This window comes from Homarus americanus, unplaced genomic scaffold, assembly GCF_018991925.1.
Source record: "Homarus americanus isolate GMGI-L3 unplaced genomic scaffold, GMGI_Hamer_2.0 scaffold25827, whole genome shotgun sequence".
In the NCBI taxonomy this organism is placed as follows: domain Eukaryota; kingdom Metazoa; phylum Arthropoda; class Malacostraca; order Decapoda; family Nephropidae; genus Homarus; species Homarus americanus.
This window is the reverse complement of record NW_024738300.1, coordinates 8,070,190-8,096,394: the sequence shown is the minus strand read 5'-3', so window position 1 is coordinate 8,096,394 and position 26,205 is coordinate 8,070,190. Positions and strand designations below refer to the sequence as shown.

Sequence of the window (26,205 nt, the reverse complement as noted above, 5' to 3'; positions counted from 1 at the left end):
GTGCTTGAGCCAATGGCCTAAGTTATCTATGAAGCTATCTCATTATTGTAAAATATTTCAATACTAGGATTGTACAGTATTTCAAATTATACAGTAGCAAGTAATGAAATATCCTCCTTTATTGAAATATCTGGCATCTTAGACCTTCTTTCCTCCCATTTAGTAATTTTAGTTCAAAATAATTATTGGGCAATTAGTTTTACGAATTATGAGGGACACCTCCTGAGGGAAACAAAAACAAAACAATAATACTTTTCTGTTATTTGCCCCAATCAAAATTTAAAAATTTCTAAGTACAGTGCCAGATTTAGGGTTATCAGGCATAATGACTCCAACACTGGGCAATGATGGAAAACAATTGGAAAATCCTTGTATTATAGACCATAGATGTGCACACCACAACTGTCACTTGGGAATTGACCAGAGGAACATTAGGAGAATGTTAGATGCAGCAAAAGGATTTGACAACACAGTACAGTAGACTCTTGCCATTCTCGATTTTGACGATTCACGGTGAGCGGATGGGTGGCTTGCTTGCAAGCCTTTTCCCACAGCATAACGAGTCACCCCGCACAGCATCTCGTGTTGTACTTTCAAAATTTTTGTGTTTCTGTGTGAAATGGCCCCTAAAAGACTGCCTACTGTCAGTGTTAGTGGAGAGAAATGTAAAAGGCAGAAGTCAGTGATAACCCTGACAAGGAAAGTTTTATTATTAGATAAGTTAAAAGAGGGGATGAGTGCTGCCATGGCAGGTCAGTTGTTTGGTGCAGTATAGGTATACAGTAGTGCACTAAGGCAGTATTAGTTGCTATTCGTGGTTTTGCCTATTCGCACCATACCTTGGAACCTATCCCTCGCGAATGGCAAGGGTCTACCATATTGACAAAAGACAGTTTGTAAAAGGAGAGGGGAAGTTAGAGATTACAATACTGTATATTAAAGGGCAATGTATTGTCATATTGCATAGCATCAGAGACCACCTCCACTCCTGAGATTTGAAAAAAGATTGTAACCAGGAAAGCTGAACTCAGTTGTTAAGGATGAGGGAGAAATATGAGGTTTTTAAGGGACAGTAAATCACTTTAACTCACAAAGTGATTGGCATCATGATTGGTGCCCCAGCCACATAAGGTAATTGTAATTGTTTTTTTTTTATGGGGGGGGCCTGGGGCAAGTGTATGGTGGCTGTCATTTTGTATGGTATGGGAACATCTGGCAAGTCAAGGATAATGTGTCATGGTAGCACAGTGGGTGATAATCTGAGAGACCCAAGAGGAAAGCCTCTATTAAATAGTAACATCCTATTTAGCTAATTGTCTTCCCTAGAACATTTTTGTGATTTTAGTAATTAATGAAGTAACTCCAAAAATACCACTTCTTTTAATTTCATATCTATTTTCTTTAGTGGCAGAACCCGGGTGATATTGGTGAAAGTTCAGGAGGCCAGGGATACACCCAGGAGGCACCTCTGCCTGGCCACATGGACTCACACTCTCTCTACCCTTTGGTGAGTGTTGTCTTACTTTATTAGTTGATGGTGGTGACACTGTCTTATGATGATGATGGTGGTGACACTGTCTTATGATGATGGTGGTGGTGACACTGTCTCTTATGTTGATGAAGGTGGTGACACTGTCTCATGATGATGATGGTGGTGACACTGTCTTATGATGATGATGATGGTGGTGACACTGTCTCATGATGATGGTGGTGACACTGTCTTATGATGATGGTGGTGACACTGTCTCATGATGATGATGGTGATTAGTGACACTGTCTGATGATGGTGGTGACACTGTCTTATGATGAGTGGTGACACTCTTATGATGATGGTGGTGACACTGTCTTATGATGGATGACACTGTCTCATGATGATGACACTGTCTTATGATGATGATGGTGACTGTCTTATGATGATGGTGACACTGTCTTATGATGATGATGGTGACACTGTCTTATGATGATGGTGGTGACGCACTGTCTTATGATGATGGTGGTGACACTGTCTTATGATGATGATGGTGACACTGTCTTATGATGATGGTGGTGACACTGTCTTATGATGATGATGGTGGTGACACAGTCTCTTATGTTGATGATGGTGGTGACGCACTGTCTTATGATGATGATGGTGACACTGTCTCATGATGATGGTGACACTGTCTTATGATGATGATGGTGATGCTGTCTTATGATGATGGTGAAACTGTCTTATGATGATGATGGTGACACTGTCTTATGATGAAATGGTGGTGACACTGTCTTATGATAATGACACTGTCTTTGATGATGGTGGTGACACTGTCTCATGATGATGGTGACACTGTCTCCATGATGGTGGTGTTATATGATGATGACACTGTCTTATGATGATGATGGTGACACTGTCTTATGATGATGGTGGTGATGGTGGTGGCTGTCTCATGATGATGGTGGTGACACTGTCTTATGATGATGATGGTGGTGACACTGTCTCATGATGGTGGTGACACTGTCTTATGATGATGATGGTGACACTATCTCATGATGGTGGTGACACTGTCTCATGGTGGTGGTGACACTGTCTATGATGATGATGTGACACTGTCTTATGATGATGATGGTGACACTGTCTTATGATGAAGGTGGTGACACTGTCTCATGATGATGGTGGTGACACTGTCTCATGATGATGGTGGTGACACTGTCTCATGATGATGGTGGTGGTGATGACACTGTCTCATATGTTGATGATGGTGGTGACACTGTCTCATGATGATGGCGACGCACTGTCTCATAATGATGGTGACACTGTCTGTCTCATAATGATGGTGGCTGTCTCATGATGATGGTGACACTGTCTCATTATCGTTGATGGTGGTGGTGACTGTCTCTTATGTTGATGATGGTGACACTGTCTATTATGTTGATGGTGGGGTGACACTGTCTATTATATTGATGGTGATGACACTGTCTCTTATGTTGATGATGTTGGTGACACTGTCTCATGATGATGGTGACACTGTCTCTTATGTTGATGATGGTGATGACACTGTCTCTTATGTTGATGATGGTGGTGACACTGTCTATTATGTTGATGGTGGTGGTGATGCTGTCTCTTATGTTGATGATGGTGGTGACACTGTCTCATGATGATGGTGGTGGTGACACTGTCTCTTATGTTGATGATGGTGGATGACACTGCTACTTATGTTGATGATGGTGGTGACACTGTCTCTTATGTTGATGATGGTGGTGACACTGTCTCTTATGTTGATGATGGTGACACTGTCTATTATGTTGATGATGGTGATGACACTGTCTCATGATGATGGTGGGTGACATTCTCTTATGTTGTGATGGTGGTATGACACTGTCTCTTATGTTGATATGGTGGTGACACTGTCTAATGTTGATGATGGTGACACTGTCTCTTATGTTATTGATGGTGCTATCTCTTATGTTGATGATGGTGTCTATTATGTTGATGATGGTGACATGATATTCAGTGACTGTCTGTTGATGATGGTGGTGACACTGTCTATTATGATGATGATGGTGGCATCTATGATGATGGGATGGTGTACTTCTTTATGTTGATGATGGTGGTGACACTGTCTCTTATGTTGATGATGGTGACACTGTTGTTGTGTTGGTGGCGCTGTCTCTTATGTTGATGATGGTGGTGACACTGTCTCTTATGTTGATGATGGTGGTGACACTGTCTCTTATGTTGATGATGGTGGTGACTTGTCTTTATGTTGATGATGGTGGTGACACTGTCTCTTATGATGGTGATGGTGATGACTGTCTCTTATGTTTGATGGTGATGGCCTGTCTCTTATGTTGATGATGGTGACACTGTCTCTGTTGATGATGGTGGTGACACTGTCTCTTATGTTGATGATGGTGATGCATCTCTTATTGATGGTGATGCCTTCTCTTATGTTGATGATGGTGTGATGACACTGTCTCTTATGTTGATGATGGTGTGCTCCTCTTATGTTGATGATGGTGGTGACACTGTCTCTTATGTTGATGATGGTGATGACCTCTCTTATGTTGATGATGGTATGACACTGTCTCTTATGTTGATATGGTGATGACACTGTCTCTTATGTTGATGATGGTGACACTTTCTTATGTTGATGATGGTGGTGACACTCTTATGTTGATGATGATTTTATGTGATGATGGTGGTGACATATTGATGATGGTGGACACTGTCTCTATGTTGATGGTGGTGGTGACTGTCTATTATTTGATTGATGGTGATGATGGTGGTGTGGTGGCTGTCTCTTATGTTGATGATGGCCTGCTTATATGTGATGATGGTGATGACCTGTCTCTTATGTTGATGATGGTGATGACACTGTATGTTGTTGATGGTGGTGGCGCTGTCTCTTATGTTGATGATGGTGATGACACTGTCTCTTATGTTGATGGTGGTGGTGACTGTCTATGTTATTTGAGGTGGTGGCATCTCTTATGTTGATGATGGTGACTGTCTCTTATGTTGATGATGGTGATGACACTGTCTCTTATGTTGATGGTGGTGATGACACTGTCTATTATGTTGATGGTGGTGGTGGCTGTCTCTTATGTTGATGATGGTGATGACACTGTCTATTTGTTGATGGTGCGTGGCGCTCTTATGTTGATGATGGTGATGACACTGTCTCATTGATGGTGCTGTCTTTATGTTGATGATGGTGGTACACTGTCTTATGTTGATGATGGTGGTGACACTGTCTATTGTGATGGTGGTGGTACTGTCTCTCTTATGTTGATGATGGTGGTGACATTGTCTATTATTGGTGGCACTGTCTCTTATGTTGATGATGGTGATGACACTGTCTCTTGTGATGGTGGTGACACTGTCTCTTATGTTGATGGTGATGACACTTGTTCTTATTGATGGTGGTAACACTGTCTCTTATGTTGATGATGGTGATGACACTGTCTCTTGTTGATGATGGTGATGACACTGTCTCTTATGTTGATGATGGTGGTGACACTTCTCTTGATGATGGTGATGACCGTCTATGTGATGATGGTTATGATGACTGTCTCTTGATGGTCTCTTATGTTGATGATGACTGTCTCTATGTTGGTGGTGATGACACTGTCTCTTATGTTGATGATGGTGATGACACTGTCTCTTATGTTGATGATGAGCGTGACACTTCTCTTGATGATGGTGGTGACACTGTCTCTTATGTTGATGATGGTGGTGACCTGTCTCTTATGTTGATGATGAGGTGACACTGTCTCTTTGATGATGGTGATGAACTGTCTCTTATGTTGATGGTGGTGATGACACTGTCTCTTATGTTGATGTGGTGGTGACACTTTCTCTATGTTGATGATGGTGTACTGTCTCTTATGTTGATGATGGTGATGACACTGTCTCTTATGTTGATGATGGTGATGACCTGTCTCATGATGGTGGTGATGTTCTTGATGTGTGATGATGTTGATCTTATGTTGATGATGGTGGTGACACTGTCTCTTATGTTTGATGATGGGTGACGCTGTCTCTTATGTTGATGATGGTGGTGACACTGTCTCTTATGTTGATGATGGTGGTGACACTGTCTCTTATGTTGATGATGGTGGTGACACTGTCTCTTATGTTGATGATGGTGGTACTGTCTCTTTATGTTGATGGTGATTGGTGACACTGTCTCTTATCTTGTATGATGGTGGTGACACTGTCTCTTATGTTGATGGTGGTGCGTACCGTCTCTTATGTTGATGATGGTGACTGTCTCTTATGTTAATGATGGTGATGTATACTGTCATGATGATGGTGGTGACTCTATTATGTTGATGATGGTGACTGTCTATTATGTTGATGATGGTTTTTCTCTTATGTTGATGGTGGTGGTGACGCTGTCTCATAGTGATGGTGTTGACACTGTCTCATGATGATGGTGGTGACACTGTCTCATTATGAGTGGTGACACTGTCTCTTATGTTGATGATGGTGGTGACACTGTCTCATGATGATGGTGGTGACACTGTCTCCATGATGATGGTGGTGACACTGTCTATTATGTTGATGATGGTGATACACTGTCTCTTATGTTGATGATGGTGGTGAACACTGTCTCTTATGTTGATGATGGTGATAACACTGTCTCTTATGTTGATGATGGTTGACACTGTCTCTTATGTTGATGATGGTGATGACACTGTCTCATGATGATGGTGGTGACACTGTCTCTTATGTTGATGATGGTGATGACACTGTCTCTTGTTGATGATGGTGGTGACACTGTCTCTTATGTTGATGATGGTGATGACACTGTCTCATGATGATGGTGGTGACACTGTCTATTATGTTGATGATGGTGGTGACACTGTCTATTATGTTGATGGTGACACTGTCTCTTATATTGATGATGGTGATGACACTGTCTCTTATGTTGATGATGGTGGTGACACTGTCTATTATGTTGATGGTGGTGGTGACGCTGTCTCTTATGTTGTTGTTGTTGGTGGTGACACTGTCTCATTGATGGTGGTGGTGACACTGTCTCTTATGTTGATGATGGTGATGACACTGTCTCTTAGGTTGATGATGGTGGTGACACTGTCTCTTATGTTGATGATGGTGGTGACACTGTCTCTTGTGTGATGATGGTGGTGACACTGTCTCTTATGTTGATGATGGTGGTGACACTGTCTCTTATGTTGATGATGGTGATGACACTGTCTCTTATGTTGTTGATGATGGTGATGACACTGTCTATTATGTTGATGGGTGGTGACGCTGTCTTATGTTGATGATGGTGGTGACACTGTCTCTTATGTTGATGATGATGGTGACACTGTCTCTTATGTTGATGATGGTGGTGACACTGTCTCTTATGTTGATGATGGTGGTGACTGTCTATTATGTTGATGGTGGTGGTGGCTGTCTCTTATGTTGATGATGGTGATGACACTGTCTCTGATGATGGTGGTGACACTCCTATTATGTTGATGATGGTGGTGACACTGTCTATTATGTTGATGATGGTGGTGACACTCTATATGTTGATGGTGGGTGACGCTGTCTCATGATGGTGGTGACACTTCTATGATGATGGTGACACTGTCTCATGATGGTGGTGACACTCTCTTATGTTGATGGTGGTGACACTGTCTCTTATGTTGATGATGGTGATGACACTGTCTCATGATGATGGTGGTGACACTGTCTATTATGTTGATGATGGTGGTGACACTGTCTATTATGTTGATGTGACACTGCTCTTATATTGATGATGGTGATGACACTGTCTCTTATGTTGATGATGGTGGTGACACTGTCTATTATGTTGATGGTGGTGGTGACGCTGTCTCTTATGTTGTTGTTGGTGGTGACACTGTCTCATGATGGTGGTGGTGACTGTCTCTTATGTTGATGATGGTGATGACACTGTCTCTTATGTTGATGATGGTGGTGACACTGTCTCTTATGTTGATGGTGGTGACACTGTCTCTTATGTTGATGATGGTGGTGACACTGTCTCTTATGTTGATGATGGTGGTGAGCTGTCTCTTATGTTGATGATGGTGATGACACTGTCTCTTATGTTGATGATGGTGGTGACACTGTCTATTATGTTGATGGTGGTGGTGACGCTGTCTTATGTTGATGATGGTGGTGACACTGTCTCTTATGTTGATGATGGTGGTGACACTGTCTCTTATGTTGATGATGGTGGTGACACTGTCTTATGTTGATGATGGTGGTGACCTCTATTATGTTGATGGTGGCTGTCTCTTATGTTGATGATGGTGCTGTCTCATGATGGTGGTGACACTCTATTATGTTGATGATGGTGGTGACACTGTCTATTATGTTGATGATGGTGGTGACACTCTATTATGTTGATGGTGGTGGTGACCTGTCTCATAATGATGGTGGTGACACTGTCTCATGATGATGGTGACACTGTCTCATGATGATGGTGGTGACACTCTCTTATGTTGATGATGGTGGACACTGTTCTATTATGTTGATGATGGTGGTGACACTGTCTCTTATGTTGATGATGGTGGTGACACTGTCTCATGATGATGGTGGTGACACTGTCTCATGGTGATGGTGGTGGTGACACTGTCTCTTATGTTGATGGTGGTGTGACACTGTCTATTATGTTGATGATGGTGGTGACACTGTCTCTTATGTTGATGATGGTGATGACACTGTCTCTTATGTTGATGATGGTGGTGACACTGTCTATTATGTTGATGGTGGTGGTGATGCTGTCTCTTATGTTGATGATGGTGGTGACACTGTCTCTTATGTTGATGGTGGTGGTGACACTGTCTTATGTTGATGATGGTGATGACACTGTCTATTATGTTGATGATGGTGGTGACACTGTCTATTATGTTGATGATGGTGATGACACTGTCTATTATGTTGATGGTGGTGGTGACACTGTCTATTATGTTGATGATGGTGGTGACACTGTCTCATGATGGTGGTGACACTGTCTCGTGATGATGGTGGTGACACTGTCTATATGTTGATGATGGTGATGACACTGTCTATTATGTTGATGATGGTGGTGACACTGTCTCATGATGATGGTGGTGACACTATCTCATGATGATGGTGGTGACACTGTCTCATGATGATGGTGGTGACACTGTCTCATGATGATGGTGGTGACACTGTCTATTATGTTGATGATGGTGATGACACTGTCTATTATGTTGATGATGGTGATGACACTGTCTATTATGTTGATGATGGTGGTGACACTGTCTCATGATGATGGTGGTGACACTGTCTATTATGTTGATGATGGTGATGACACTGTCTATTATGTTGATGGTGGTGGTGACACTGTCTATTTGTTGATGATGGTGGTGACACTGTCTCATGATGATGGTGGTGACTCTCTTATGTTGATGATGGTGGTGACACTGTCTCATGATGATGGTGGTGACACTGTCTATTATGTTGATGATGGTGGTGACACTGTCTCATGATGGTGGTGGTGACACTGTCTCTTATGTTGATGGTGGTGGTGACACTGTCTATTATGTTGATGATGGTGGTGACACTGTCTCTTATGTTGATGATGGTGATGACACTGTCTCTTATGTTGATGGTGGTGACACTGTCTATTATGTTCATGGTGGTGGTGACACTGTCTCTTATGTTGATGATGGTGGTGACACTGTCTCTTGTTGATGGTGACACTGTCTGTTGATGATGGTGATGACACTGTCTATTATGTTGATGATGGTGGTGACACTCTCATGATGATGATTGGTGACACTGTCTATTATGTTGATGATGGTGATGACACTGTCTATTATGTTGATGATGGTGGTGACACTGTCTCATGATGATGGTGGTTACACTGTCTCATGATGATGGTGGACACTGTCTATTATGTTGATGATGGTGATGACACTGTCTATTATGTTGATGATGGTGATGACACTGTCTATTATGTTGATGATGGTGGTGACACTGTCTCATGATGATGGTGGTGACACTGTCTATTATGTTGATGATGGTGATGACACTGTCTATTATGTTGATGGTGGTGGTGACACTGTCTATTATGTTGATGATGGTGGTGACACTGTCTCATGATGATGGTGGTGACACTGTCTATTATGTTGATGATGGTGATGACACTCTATTATGTTGATGATGGTGGTGACACTGTCTCATGATGATGGTGGTGACACTGTCTCATGATGATGGTGGTGACACTGTCTATTATGTTGATGATGGTGATGACACTGTCTATTATGTTGATGATGGTGATGACACTGTCTATTATGTTGATGATGGTGGTGACACTGTCTATTATGTTGATGATGGTGATGACACTGTCTATTATGTTGATGATGGTGGTGACACTGTCTATTATGTTGATGGTGGTGGTGACACTGTCTATTATGTTGATGATGGTGGTGACACTGTCTCATGATGATGGTGGTGACACTGTCTCTTATGTTGATGATGGTGTGACACTGTCTCATGATGATGGTGGTGATGACACTGTCTCTTATGTTGATGATGGTTAACTGTCTCATGATGATGATGGTGGTGACATTGTCTCATGATGATGGTGTGACACTGTCTCATGATGATGGTGGTGACACTGTCTCTTATGTTGATGGTGGTGGTGACACTGTCTCTTATGTTGATGATGGTGATGACACTATCTCATGATGATGGTGGTGACACTGTCATGATGATGATGGTGGTGACACTGTCTATTATGTTGATGGTGGTGGTGACACTTCTTATGTTAATGATGGTGATGACACTGTCTCCGATGATGGTGGTGACACTGTCTCATGATGATGATGGTGGACACTGTCCTTATGTTGATGGTGGTGGTGACACTGTCTCTTATGTTGATGATGGTGATGACACTGTCTCTTATGTTGATGATGGTGGTGACACTGTTCTTATGTTGATGATGGTGGTGACACTCTATTATGTTGATGATGGTGGTGACACTGTCTATTATGTTGATGGTGGGGTGACGCTGTCTCTTATGTTGATGATGGTGATGACACTGTCTCATGATGATGGTGGTGACACTGTCTATTATGTTGATGGTGGTGGTGACACTGTCTCATGATGATGGTGGTGACACTGTCTATTATGTTGATGATGGTGGTGACACTGTCTCATGATGATGGTGGTGACACTGTCTATTATGTTGATGATGGTGGTGACACTGTCTCATGATGATGGTGACACTGTCTATTATGTTGATGGTGGTGGTGACTCTGTTTCTTATGTTGATGATGGTGGTGACACTGTCTCATGATGATGGTGGTGACACTGTCTCATGATGATGGTGGGTGACACTGTCTCTTATGTTGATGGCGGACACTGTCTGATGATGATGGTGGTGATGCTGTTCCTTATGTTGATGATGGTGGTGACACTGTCTCTTATGATGGTGGTGGTGACACTGTCTCTTATGTTGATGATGGTGGGACACTGTCTATTATGTTGATGGTGGTGGGACACTGTCTGATGATGATGGTGGTGACGCTGTCTCTTATGTTGATGATGGTGGTGACACTGTCTCTTATGTTGATGGTGGTGGTGACACTGTCTCTTATGTTGATGATGGTGGTGACACTCTCTTATGTTGATGATGGTGGTGACACTGTCTCTTATGTTGATGGTGGTGGTGACACTGTCTCTTATGTTGATGATGGTGATGACACTGTCTCTTATGTTGATGATGGCAGACACTGTTGATGGTGGTGGTGACACTGTCTCATGATGTATGGTGGTGACACCCTTATGTTGATGATGGTGGGGACGCTGTTCTTATGTTGATGATGGTGATGACACTGTCTCATGATGATGGTGGTGACACTGTCTCTTATGTTGATGATGTGGTGACACTGTCTCCTATGTTGATGATGATGGTGACACTGTCTCCTATGTTGATGATGGTGATGACACTGTCTCTTATGTTGATGGTGTGGCCACTGTCTCTTAGTTGATGATGGTGATGACACTGTCTCTTATGTTGATGATGGTGGTGACACTGTCTCCTATGTTGATGATGGTGGTGACACTGTCTCCTTATGTTGATGATGGTGGTGATACTGTCTCATTATGTTGACGATGGTACACTGTCTCTTATGTTGATGATGGTGATGACACTGTCTCTTATGTTGATGATGGAGGTGACGCTGGCTCTTATGTTGATGATGGTGATGACACTGTCTCATGATGATGGGGTGACACTGTCTCTTATGTTGATGGTGGTGGTGACACTGTCTCTTATGTTGATGATGGTGGTGACACTGTTCCTATGTTGATGATGGTGCGGACGCTGTCTCATGATGATGGTGATGACACTGTCTCTTATGTTGATGATGGTGGTGACACTGTCTCTTATGTTGATGATGGTGGTGACACTGTCTCTTATGTTGATGATGGTGGTGACACTGTGTCTTATGTTGATGATGGTGGTGACACTGTCTCTTATGTTGATGATGGTGATGACACTGTCTCATGATGATGGTGGTGACACTGTCTCTTATGTTGATGATGGTGGTGACACTGTCTCCTATGTTGATGATGGTGGGACGCTGTCTCATGATGAAGGTGATGACACTGTCTCTTATGTTGGTGATGGTGGTGACACTGTCTCTTATGTTGATGGTGGTGGTGATGCTGTCTCATGATGATGGTGATGACACTGTCTCTTATGTTGATGATGGTATGACACTGTCTCTTATGTTGATGATGGGGCATAACTGTCTCTTATCTTGATGATGGTGGTGACACTGTCTCTTATGTTGATGATGGTGATGACACTGTCTCATGATGATGGTGGTGACACTGTTCTTATGTTGATGATGGTGGACACTGTCTCTTATGTTGATGATGGTGGTGATGCTGTCTCATGATGATGGTGGTGACACTGTCTCTTATGTTGATGATGGTGGTGACACTGTCTCTATGTTGATGATGGTGGTGATGCTGTCTCATGATGATGGTGGGTGACACTGTCTTTGTGTTGATGATGGTGATGACACTGTCTCTTAGTTGATGATGGTGGTGACGCTGTCTCTTATGTTGATGATGGTGGTGACACTGTCTCTTATGTTGATGATGGTGTGACGCTGTCTCATGATGATGGTGGTGACAATGTCTCTATGTTGATGATGGTGATGACACTGTCTCTTATGTTGATGATGGTGGTGACGCTGTTTCTTATGTTGATGATGGTGGTGACTCTGTCTCTTATGTTGATGATGGTGGTGATGCTGTCTCATGATGATGGTGGGACACTGTCTCTATGTTGATGATGGTGGGACGCTGTCTCATGATGATGGTGGTGACGCTGTCTCATGATGATGGTGGTGACACGGTCCTTATGTTGATGATGGTGGTGACACTGTTCTTATGTTGATGATGGTGATGACACTGTCCTATGTTGATGATGGTGGTGACACTGTCTCTTATGTTGATGATGGTGGTGACACTGTCTCTTATGTTGATGATGGTGATGACACTGTCTCTTATGTTGATGATGGTGGGTGACACTGTCTCTTATGTTGATGATGGTGGTGACACTGTCTCTTATGTTGATGATGGTGGTGACGCTGTCTCATGATGATGGTGGTGACACTGTCTCTTATGTTGATGATGGTGGTGACACTGTCTCTTATGTTGATGATGGTGGTGACACTGTCTCTTATGTTGATGATGGTGGTGACACTGTCTCTTATGTGTGATGATGGTGATGACACTGTCTCTATGTTGATGATGGTGGTGACGCTGTCCATGATGATGGTGGTGACACTGTCTCTTATGTTGATGATGGTGGTGACACTGTCTCTTATGTTGATGATGGTGGTGACACCGCTTATGTTGATGATGGTGATGACACTGTCTCTTTGTTGATGATGGTGGTGACACTGTCTCTTATGTTGATGATGGTGATGACACTGTCTCTTATGTTGATGATGGTGGTGACGCTGTTCTTATGTTGATGATGGTGGTGACACTGTCTCTATGTTGATGATGGTGGTGATGCTGTCTCATGATGATGGTGGTACACTGTCTCTTATGTTGATGATGGTGGACACTGTCTCTTATGTTGATGATGGTGATGACACTCTCTTATGTTGATATGGTGGGACACTGTCTCTTATGTTGATGATGGTGGTGACACTGTCTCTTATGTTGATGATGGTGATGACACTGTCTCTTATGTTGATGATGGTGGTGACACTGTCTCTATGTTGATGATGGTGATGACACTGTCTCATGATGATGGTGGTGACACTGTCTCTATGTTGATGATGGTGATGACGCTGTATCATGATGATGGTGGGTGACACTGTCTCTATGTTGATGATGGTGGGACACTGTCTCCTTATGTTGATGATGGCGGACACTGTCTATTATGTTGATGATGGTGGTGACACTGTTCTATGTTGATGGTGGTGGTGACACTGTTCTTATGTTGATGATGGTGGTGACACTGTCTCTTATGTTGATGATGGTGATGACACTGTCTCATGATGATGGTGGTGACACTGTCTCTTATGTTGATGATGGTGATGACACTGTCTATTATGTTGATGATGGTGGTGACACTGTCTCTATGTTGATGGTGGTGGTGACACTGTCTCTTATGTTGATGATGGTGGTGACACTGTCTCTATGTTGATGATGGTGGTGACACTGTCTCTTATGTTGATGATGGTGGTGACACTGTCTCTTATGTTGATGATGGTGGTGACACTGTCTCTTATGTTGATGGTGGTGGTGACACTGTCTCTAATGGATTGCCAGTTTCATTAAGGTAGGTAATTTTGTTGCATACTGTTTGTTATAACTTTTTGAATGAGTGTTAAAATGGAAACTGAAGTGAATACCCAACTATTTTTGTTATTCTGAGAGAAATATCTACAAAAATGAACTGTTTATGTCTCTGTGTATTGAAGATTTTGTTTGTCTCTTTCTATAATGTCATTGGAACTGATAGATGTTAATGTTGACATGAACTAATTTTCAGTACAGTATATTGGCTCTTACATTGTTTGTTGTTAACTTGGGTATAATTTTATTGAAAGAAGCTGTTGTTGTATTGTGTCATGTTCTTCCATGTTTATTTTTGTTTCATTTATTTTATCCTTCGTATACGTCATCCTGATCTAAGCTTCACCTCGTCAAAAATAACTTAACATAGTTTGACTTTCGTTAAGACGGTCATGATATTGTACACTGCTGTAGAATTTGTTTTAATGTTTTTACCTTTTCATTATTTGTCAGCTGGTTGTATGTGCTACATGATGTATATTGTACTGTGGAATAGTTTTGTTAGAGTTTCATAACAGAGTCCTTGCCTACTGGTATTTGATGTTAATATCTTATGCAGACCTCAGGCAACTCAAGCATGGTTGACTGTACAGTATAATGGTCTCAGGTACCTTACTGCATGTGACTATAGTTAATTCAGATCAAGTTTAAAATAGATAATTTATTCATAAAATATTAATTGATTAGTTAATCCTCACCAGCTGCAGCCAAAGGCCCCATAAAAATTTTTTTGGAGTATTAATTAACACTAAAGGCTGTGATCATCATGCATTGTGTACAAGATAGCAAGTCAAGATCACCCAGTCACATGAGCTGTAGGATGATCACTTCAACTTTTGCCAGTCCTGGTTAAAGATATGTTGTGCTGCTGTATAATGTTGCACTTGGTCATGCTTGTTGTTTGACCACCCATTCTAGTGGAAATGGCTGATTGTTTATCATGTTAGTATTGTCATTGTGAGAATGTTGACATATACTGTACTAACAATACAGTTTAGGGATTGACTGTTATATTGGTGGCACAGGTCTTGACAGTCCTGCAGCTTCTCCTCATGTACAGGCTTCATATTGTGTAGCTCAGCAGATTGTTAGATATTCCAGATACAGGTGACTGGCACAAAGGCAGGTAAGAAAGGCTCAGGTGGAATTTCAGAACTTGTGGATTACTTGTTTTAAATGTGGGATGGAAGGAGTATTCCACCTCAAGGGTATCTGCACCTATACATATTATTCTCTTCTGAAAGTTTATTGTTCTTTCTCTGGTGATTGTCAAATGAATACAGTATTCAGGATGTTTAATTCATTAATTCTGGACTGGGACATTCATTGAGTATAATTGGGTCTTTGATCTGTTTTCCCTGTAAATACGAACTAATACTTCATCCAGCACCCAGTGGGGATTAAAGGGATCTTTCATTAATTAATAGTTCTCATGAATTTAGTATACCTTGTTTAAATATTCACTCTTGCACTGGGTTCCACTTTAATATCATATATTCCTATGGTTTGGTTGAACATACAGTGGACTACAGTTCACGACCTGGACTTGCTTGGAGATCTGCATCTATTATGTTTACGTGTATTAAGTAGTGAGGAGGTCGTAGATAATTTATATAGTTAATAAAGTGTGCTTCTGGTACAGTACTGTATGGGGTACATTAATCTTCCTAATCTAGCTGGAAATTTGAGAAAATCCCACATACAGTGGTCCCTCGGTTAACAAAATTTCGGTTAACGAATTAGCTCCCTTAAGGATTTTCAGTTCGATTAACGAACTAAACTTCGATTAACGAAAGCCTTACAAGAAACACGTTTAGTTGTACGCATCAGCTGATCAGCTGATTGGTTAGTCTGCCAATACAGTAATCGGTTCTATGTTTACATTCGTTTCCAGTGAAGTAAATATCAAGAAAGTTGGTCTCTTGAATATTTTTGCATTTTTTATATTAAAATTATTAGTCATTTAAAAATTTAATTAACATATTGATAATATAGACAGTACAGGTAACAGTTTTTGTGTGCCAATCAGCTGATTGAAGCACCCACCAACGCTTCTCAGTTTAACTTTGTTTACAGTGGAGTGAACATTGAGTTTGTTGGTCTCTTGAATATTTTTGCATTTTTACATTATAATTATTGGTCATTCTGAAATTTAGTTAACATTGATAATATACAGTGCAGAAATTATTATGAAACACGAAGAAGGCATTAGAACCAATGCACTCTGTAAAGAATATGGCATGTCATCATTGACTGCCTCTACAATCAGCTGTTTGATAATTATGTAAACAAAGCTGCCGGGAATACGACATACACACCTCAAAGTCAGTTAAAATACAGTATTCTATTGTTTTTATTTATTATTGTACAATATACTGTACAGCACAGTACAGTACTGTATTTAGTTTATATTTAATGTCTCGTTAATTCTATTACCGGTATGTATACTTTTTCTGTGAGTTGGAACCAATTACCCAATATCCCATTGAAATAATAGATTCGGTTAATGAAACTTTTGGTTAACGAACGACTCTGTGGAACCAATTGTGTTCGTTAATCGAGGGACCACCTGTATAGTGGTATCATGCCTGTGAGTTCAAGTACAGTTAGTAACTGCAACCCATCGACTTAACATATAAAGGGTATATGGTTCAATACACTGTTGTGTACATTACTGAGGTCATATGAGATGAATTTTAGGTTTTGGTCATTTTTAAAGGTGATATTACAGTAAGCACTGTTCTTGTAAGTGAATTGTGTAATATAGTACTGTACTTAGTATGAGTTGGCTCTGTTCTTGTAGTGTTGAAAAGTTTAAATCTTTTATTCAAACTGGTGTTGTTCTTAGCAGAAGGGGAAAAATGAAAGTTCTGGTGAATGAAGAAAAGTTTTGATATTCTTGTTCAAAAGAAAAAATATTTAAGGCTTATTTGATCTGGGCCCAGATTCACAAAACGGACTGTAACTTTGATCGTACGGCGACTGCAGGTAAGTTTAGTTCAGTAAGCTACCACTTGATGGAGTTGGGGTGGATTTGTTTTGATTCCTCGCTTGACCAATCACCGTTCCCGGAATAAACACTGTGAAGGAATACTGTATGACCAATTACAAGTTACCCATGCAGCAGACAATGCATAAAATCACGCATAATAAGAACAAGGGAGAGACAATAGTTTAAAAGAAAAGGCTGCTGAATTCCTCTGATAAGATTTTCATTAATAATAATAATAATAATAATGTGATAATAATACTGTAATACAGTACAGTACTACGATTACGACTACTACTACGAGAGGGAGTGGCCTCCAGCCTCCCACAATAGCCATTCCTTCGCCACCAATTTATTACCTTAATGTTAAATATCCTAATACATAAGTAGCTATCCTAGCTGTGTTGAGTTAGTTGAGCCTTCTCCTACTGCTACTACTACTACTACTATTATTATTATTATTATTATTAATATTATTATTATTATTATTATTATTATTATTATTATTATTATTATTACTGTATTACTATTATTATTATTTTAGAGCAAATGCACTGTATAATTCTTGACACCGTTGATTGACTTAAGCTAGTAACATCATCAACTCTTGAAACTACCACTTGTGAGAGACCTCAAAGCTACTAACACAGGCGTATCTAGCCTGTGTACTGTATATCCCTATGTAACATGAGGTGGTCAACAATTGTAGAGGGTTCAAAGGATCCCTCAACACCCTTACTCTCTGTAGTGCCTGGTTATAAGCTAAAGTAATCATTTGTTACATCTTCACAGCTTTGCTTCTACTAGTGACAATTGAAGTTGTACATCTGGCAGCCCTTGTGTTTTAAGACAATTTGTATAGTAGAGAAAACGGGAGTTATTTCTACCATGTGAAAGCTTACAGGTGCTCGTTGGCCACCGTAACTTTTGCTGTATGATAAGTTGGGTTACAGTCACCGTAAATGTTAGTGAATCACCCGTTCAGCCCTCTGGTTGATCGTAGGGACTTACGTTGACTGTGAGTCATTAGTAAATCTGGCTCCTGGTCTTGGATGATTGTAGAAAATGTTTTAACATTAACTGATAATTTTTTTCCCCCTTTTCTTAATACAGTACTGTAAAGTGTAGTGGCCATTACATGTTCTTACTTAAGCTTTTTTTTTCACTACTTTAAATCTAGATTACATAGCAATGACTTGAGCTTTGGAACAGTCTGGTATTGTAATTCCACTTAGCTTTACCAGATATTTGCAGTTCTAAAGATCTTTTAGTAACTTTTCTACATAAGTAGTGTTTTGCTACATTCTAGGTTTATGGAAATTTCCTCGGTCTTAGGAGATTTAAAATTATCTGGAATTCTTTTAGCTCAAAGCTCTGTAAAGGGCAGAGTCAGATTGGCCATTGTGCCCCTGTGCTATGGCACATGGGGCCCCCTTTCCTCCTATTAAAATAATCTTAAATTCTAACTACTGTACTCTGAGCCAACGACACTTGCACGAGGGTATAGGACGGGTATGTTATTGCCACGGTCTCTTTTTCTCTATTAACTAATGGTAAAACAGTTGACATATCAGGTAATGATCAGAGGAATAGTGCTTCTCAAAAATTTTTAAATCTGATGACAGATGCATGGGTCATAGATGACTAGCAATGCTCCTGGGGTGAATTGGGCCCCCACTATCAGTGCTAATGGGATGAAATGGGCCCAACTATCATTGGTAGTGAGTTGGAATGGGCCCTAACTCATGATTAAATGGCACGGCCCCAAACAGTGCCCAGTCCCCTGCTGGTAAAGGGATGTTGTGTACAACATTGTGTATTTGAATGATTGGTCGATTCTGAAGTCACTGCCTGACTCCTGGACATGGTGGAGACACCATAGAGGATATCTAATAACTTTCAAACCAAGGAAGAGAAAGATTAGAAAATGTTTGTATTTATTTTCGTTATTGAATTTTTTTTTTTTTTTTTTTTTTCTTCAAAATCCTCTGTGAGGTCTGGGTAGGTGCTTCTTTGATGAATAGAGAAAGTTTTGGATTTTTCCCTATTTTAGACTGGTATTGGTGGGCCTAACCAGTGTATAAAAGGTTTGCATTTGATATAGATTGTCCATAACCAGTGGAAGCTTTGCTCTGCATTTTAGTAGTAGAAGGTGGACTGACTGTACTCAACTTATATTTTACACAAAAAAGAATTATGGAGGTGGACAGATGTGTCAGACCCAGTTTGAGTGCTGCTAATGGCATATCTGGTGTTGCTTTATGTGCTTAGATAAGTTAATGGGAGGATATTGTATTTTTATATTGTGGATGTAGAGGGATTACATGTGCAGAGCTACCAGTGTATACAGTACCCGGTATATACGACCTTTAGTGTAATGGTCAGCATGCTCACCTCGCAAGCGAGCAGACCTGGGTTTAATCCCCGGGCAAGGTGAAACTATGGGCAAGTTTCTTTATGCCATTTGCCTCTGTCTACCCAGCAGTAATTGGGGACCTGGATGTTAATAAATTTGCGGGTCATGTTGCGGGGTAATGGTTAGTCAGTGCAGTTGTCGAGTTGTCCTTGGACTATCCTTGACACTGGGTCATGTAACTCATTAACTTAGGGTGTGGTTGTTGTGATGGCATCAGCTTCTACACCTTAAACAAATTCACTCCTAGGTGGCCCTTGGGCCAGCCATCCTTGTTACATGAGGTGTAACCATTATATACAGTATAATGGACAAAGCCTCCTCATTCTATCCAGGGGAAAGTTACTTTTGATTGTGTTGACTTTCTGTACTCAAATTCCTTTGTAGTGTTACCGGAATTAGAATTTTCAGTTTCAGGGATTAGCTGCTAATGAGTTATCATCTCTTAATTGTGCCCTTGGGTGACCTTTATTGAAGTAATTTGATCTTTGAGAGAACTAAGATACACTTAAGATTAGAGACACTCAAGATTTATAGTTGTTTAGATCCCAATAACCTTTGCTCCATTTCCTAGGCTGCAGAGATATTTTATGATTGAGGATGTGAAACGCCACCAACTTGATATCCACCTTCCTCTAGGTGCTCAGAAAGGGTTGTTGAATTTTGAGCTTCATACTTTGAGGAGAGAAGATGGCTTAGTGTCTGGTGTTTCATTGCTTTCATGGGACACACATAGACCAAGTATGAAGTTCTTACCAAAACCTTAGATTCATTGTTTTAGGCCTGAGAGTCTTTATTTCAAGATGACTGTCATCATATACTTTGTCTGGTGAAGGTAGTGATGATTTAGAGGTGAGGTCTCACTTTTGGTGCTTCACACTGATTAAAAGTTGTAGATCTAAGATAAATATGTCTTTTTGGGGCCTATGAATGCAGTTGAAATTATTAACTAATTCAGGAACATTTTATGAATTGATTAGTTTAGAGTATTTTAGCCTGGTTTAAATTAGCTCCCATCACACTTGTCAGGGGTCCTAAGACTTGGACATTCAACCGCTTGGGCTCTTGGCTGTACTTGTGTTGTCCAAGCTGTACTAGTCTATATGATGGGATTTAAGGATCAATCCCTCATTTTGTGAGCAGTATTTAGATTAAATATGATTCAGTCAATTATTTGAACTATTGGTCATTCTCAGGTGTTATTAGTTGTAGTTAGTATGTAGTTCAGTATTTTCTTTAAGAACTACAGTGTATCTGTATTTTAAGAACATTTTATAACTTGGTTAAAGTTGTTTAAACGATAAGACAAATTATCTCTGGGATTTCTGTCGCAAAAAACATTTCTATTGCATAAGAAAATACAGGTCATAGGTTAGGTTAGTTATGGTAAGTTTTATTATAAGTTATGAGGTTAGCTTAACATACACCGGTAGGAGGGGCGGGGTAGTAACTCAAAACTAGTGATTTCTGATAGAAATGAAGGTCTAAATCGTTTATAACACATCGCAAACCATCAGAAAAAACAGTCTGCATGTCTTCGTACAGAGATGACCAAAACTTAAAATTTACCCAATACAGTATAGCCTATCTCGAATATAAGCATCCAAATACTTTTGGGAGTTAAAGTAAAATTTTACCCATTAATTAATATAAATGATGATATATCCCAGTGGTTCATTAGTGAATCATCAAAACAATAACAGCACTATGTTGTCATGTTTACCAAGCATCAGGCATTCTCAAAACAAAGTCCAGACAATGTCATTACAGTACTTCTAAATTGACTCGTATCTCCATGACAGCTGAGCTGGTGTGAACATGGGAGTTTTTTTATGCCTGGCAGTCCCATTTACACCCAACCCCCATTGCTCATATATCCATCCAACCCATGTTTGAAGCTGCTCGTCATGGCATATTTCTTCACTTACGAAATGTCCATGACATAGACCATAAAAAAAAACACCCTTAAAATTTACCTGAACGTGGCATTTGGGGTCTGAAGAGGCCATCCTTTGTACTACCTCTGACTGCAGCTGTGAGATTGATAGAGAGCATCGTCTGCAGGGTAGTTGGTGATGTCATTGCAAATGGCCGCCCTGTTTCTAGAGAAATAAGCTTTTCTCTACTATTATAGCAGGACTTTAAACTTTTAATACAAATTATATATACCGTAGCACGCTACGAATGTGGCAGCGTGTATTTCTTGTGTTTACCCAGAACCGTCAACTCGTCCGTTCTGCCTCTGAACATGCTGTACCATACCAGCTATTGTTGCTTACATTGATTTACTTTGATTAAATTAAAATTTCATTAATATCCTTTTACCAGTACAGTATATGTATAATACTGTACCCCTCTCTATCTGTTATATATTTATACAGCTCATACTTTTGTATGAGCTGTATTTCCTAGCTGGATGGACTGACAGATTTCATTAGGTGCCTTACTTTCAAAATATCCTAAACACTTTAAAAGGGTTAGATCAGATTGATACTGTAGTACAGTATAATAATTGGCCAAAACACTATTTTTTCTTCTAAAATTTCCAGCTCAGGACATTAAATTGACACAAACGTCCTCACATGGACACCTAAAATTTCAATTGAATCAGGTATTTTATTTTCAAACTTGTCACTATGTACTTAAATGTGATAGTTTACTATTGTGAAATTATGTTATTTGATTTTTCTTGAAAAAACGTCAAAAAGTCTAGAAGTTTCTGGGTTCCCCACCATGAAGTTAGTTGCCCAGGACCCACCATAGGTCTTGGTGGCCTTTTGGAATTTTGGCCTCAGCTGTGGATTTCCATGAGTGACCCTTATTTATTTTTTAGGATTTTACATTGACCACTGCACTAGATAACCCACAGGATTTATATAATGTTTGGTATTGAGGGAAATTTTTGCATGTCATGTAAATGACAACTTGTTAAAAAAGTGCCTAACTGAACAAACTAAACTAAAAGATTATGAATTAAATTATTAACCAAACACATCCTTTCAGATGTTGGAAATGTGGGGCAGTTTAGTACAATATATTTTTCAGAGGAGACTGGGGAAATGGGCTCTAATCTTAATAGACCCCACCCTAACTTAATCTCATAACCTATCTCTTAGTATAGGAGTCCAGTCCTAATAGGCACCAATTGTAATGATTAGGTTTTGTGAATGAAAAGTATTATCCTTGCCCAATACAACATATTAACCCTCTGGTACTCTTCCTGTCCATGGTCGGAAATCTCACCCCCTTTTGTAGTTTTTCGATGCAAGTTATATAGGTAACAGGAACGGTTTTTCCATTTTTTATAAACATTGAGTAGGGCAATCCAGACCCTAAAAGCACCCTTAAAGATGCATCTGCCAGGAGGCTAGTGGGAGGAACTTAGGTGGTTCATAGGGCCAGTCCACTGTTCCTGGTTTATGCTTAAGGGAAGGGGGGGGTGGTGCTGTCAGCGCGAGATACAGCTCAGTAGGAGGGGTTGCACTAGCACAGGAGTGCTTAGCGACGCAACTTTCCGCAAAAGACTACCAGCTAGTTAAGGAAATAATAGATGATAGAGCAAACTACAAAATGGTGAGATTGGCTCTCCTGCTGACAGTTGAGTCAGTACAATACAATACAGTAAACCCCCGCTTTACGAGGTTTCACTTTAGGCGTTTCCACGTTTACGCGGTACCTTGCCGAAACCGGAATGCTCACTTTCCGCGGTGTGTGTACCCTTTTACGCGGAGAGCGGCGCGAGCAGGGTGCGCACAAAGTCGCCCAGTCATCAAAACATTACCGAGCTCTTCACCCGCCACCCACCACAGCCGGCCCAAGTCAGTGATAGTGATAGTGAGGAAATGGACTTTGAGGGGTTTGACAAAGAGGCCCTGCAAACCTCTGTGGTGGATAGTGATACAATTGATAAAAGTGATACAGGTGAGGGCCAATAATCTGCCCTCTGCCTTGGAACCAACCTCCCATCCCCGTGTGCCCAGCCATCTTTTCTACTAACGTAAGTGTTAAAAAGCCTAATATCATTGATATTTCTCTTAAATATTAATTGTGTGTGCATACCATCATAAAATTAAGATGTTATTTTTACTACAACGTACGTAACTACAACGTACGTATTGTGTCGGAAAAAGTGGAGTTTGGGGGTCGGCCTGGTCTCTATTTCAATTAATCCCATATGTTCTGTTATTTCATTTACGCGTTTCTCGTTTTATGCGGGCCTCCACGGGATCAATTGACCGCGTAAATGCAGACTATGCTGTACTGTACTTTTGTCTGAATGGATTATACACTTATGCTTACATAGTTCTGCCAGTATGACTTATGGCATCATATCTCGTCAGAAGATTTTATAAGTTTTCTTGAGTTTTCTTTTTAATTTCATTAAACTTGGTACAAATGATGTACCATACCCTTATGTGGATGAGTGATGCTCATACAGTACCAAGTGCTGTAGCTCTACTCTGATGACTTTTCTCTATCCTTCTCTCCACGTCTTATCAAAATTTATAGAATATATTTCATCAACATTTTTCAATGGAACATTGTGAAACACAATTAATCTGATCTACTGTGTGTGTGTGCATGGGTGTTTTTACATGATCAGAAATATGCTTCAAAGTCTAGTTTTTGTCAGAAATTTCACCAGTTTAAAAAAAAAATGGTTAACAAGACTTGTTAAAATCAATGTCTCTGGATTTATTGGTAAACAAACAGTGGATGGGTTTACTCTGAGTTACTGTTCCAGGTTACTGTCTCTCCATCTGTGTTTTAAGGTTATGTTATACCTGTAGACTTATTTGTAAATTTTGTATGGAAATTTAGAAATCTTGCCATTAAGTTGATATTCCTGGATGAAATTTGCTGATCTATTGTTTGTCCATCGTATGTTATCACTTTCCCCATTACTGTAGTTTTAAATAGACTACAATTACAGTGTTAAACGGAACTTAATATAACTTGGAATAAGTAACGCATATATATGGCTGTATAATGAGGTTTTCATTTTTCCAACGAGTACTGCATCAGGAGGAAACATCTTGTATGCCAGAACACCCACATCACTGTCCAGACCTCTTTCTTATACTGATTTTTCTGACATTTCCACAGTTTCTGGTATTTTTTAATTTGATGATTGTACAGTACAGTAACTTATATTGTATCTTAGAACTTAAATTGGTCTACATTATGACAAACAGTAAAAACTATTTAAAAAAGGGGGAGTTAAATAATTACTCTGACTGTGTGTATTACAGGTTGCTGCTGCTGCATATTTTTTGGGGGGGGATTGACTTCTCAAGTGATTGGTGAGGAAAAACAAAGATAAAATGAATTATACCTTAAGAGTATGTGAACTGAGAGAGAGACTATGCACAGTAATGGATGATTGTGGGAGAATATACTTAAAGGATAAGATAAATATGTGACTATTTCTTTACTGTTTGGCTGAGCTGACACATGCTTGTATGGTGAGAGAAACAGCAACAAGTTAGGTGGAGTTATTAGAGCAGGTAGTACCAGTCTTCTTGTTACCTTGTTAGTGTATAAAGCCATGAAGAAAATTTTAAACTCCATTTTCATAAGTTTTTCATTACTGTATTGAGTAAAGGAGAGTGTTTCCTACTATAGTACTGATATCTTGTAGTAGTTTACTGTACATGTAATTTATAGTCTTAGAGAAAGTATTTGACAAGGTAGTTATTGTGGACATTGAGAAAGGTGGTGAGAGTTAATGGTGAAACAAGTGAAGAATTTTAAGTGAATGTTCATCAAAGGTACAGAGTGTCTTGAGCCCCTTCTGTTTATTATTATGCTAGAGCCACTATCACACGACTTTAGGACTGGTCTGCCCTGGGAGGTGTTGTATGTTGACGACTTAGTGCTAACCAGTGCCGGATTAACCATGAGGCACTTGAGGCACTTGCCTCAGGCCCCCCGACTCTAAGGGGCCCCCAAATCCAAACATTCTCGAAGCTGAAGCGTATAAAGCATGAACTTCGTTCAACGATGTCCTAGCAACGCCTCAATTTTCTGTCTCTTATGAACATTAAATGTGTTATTTTGCAGAAGCTTAATATTGATGAAATCATTGATAAATTTGGGTATATTTTGTTCTTGTATTTATATACAGTATACCTTGAGGGTAGGGGGCCCCAAGTTGATCTGTGCCTCAGGCCCCTATTAAGCTTAATCCGGCTCTGGTGCTAATACCAGATAGTATTGAAGGGTCAGTGGAGAAATTTAAGAAATGAAAGGATGGCATAGAGGCAATGGGTTTGAGAGTGAATGTGGTAAAAACAAAAGTATTGTGTGGGTGAGGAACCTGTGGTGGAAAGTGGCCATGTGCTGCCTGTAAGAAAGGTATTGACAGTAACTCAATAATGTGCAGTGGGTGTGGAAAGTGGGTAAACAAGAGATGCAGTGGAGTAGATGGCAGACTGCAGGATGCTTCTGACTTTAAGTGTCTTTTATGTACAGGTAATC

The 26,205-nt window shown here is 40.2% G+C and overlaps 1 protein-coding gene across 4 annotated transcripts in view; it reads left to right on the top strand.

Annotated features, from left to right (window-relative positions):
- LOC121873816 (zinc finger and BTB domain-containing protein 7C-like) overlaps positions 1 to 26,205 on the top strand; it is a 114,994-nt gene that overhangs the window by 17,375 nt on the left and 71,414 nt on the right. For all 4 annotated transcript variants that reach the window (XM_042377540.1, XM_042377542.1, XM_042377539.1 and 1 more), the window contains exon 5: positions 1,406 to 1,507. In XM_042377540.1, coding sequence (XP_042233474.1) covers positions 1,406 to 1,507 — 102 coding nt within the window. The remainder of the gene's footprint in view (positions 1 to 1,405; positions 1,508 to 26,205) is intronic.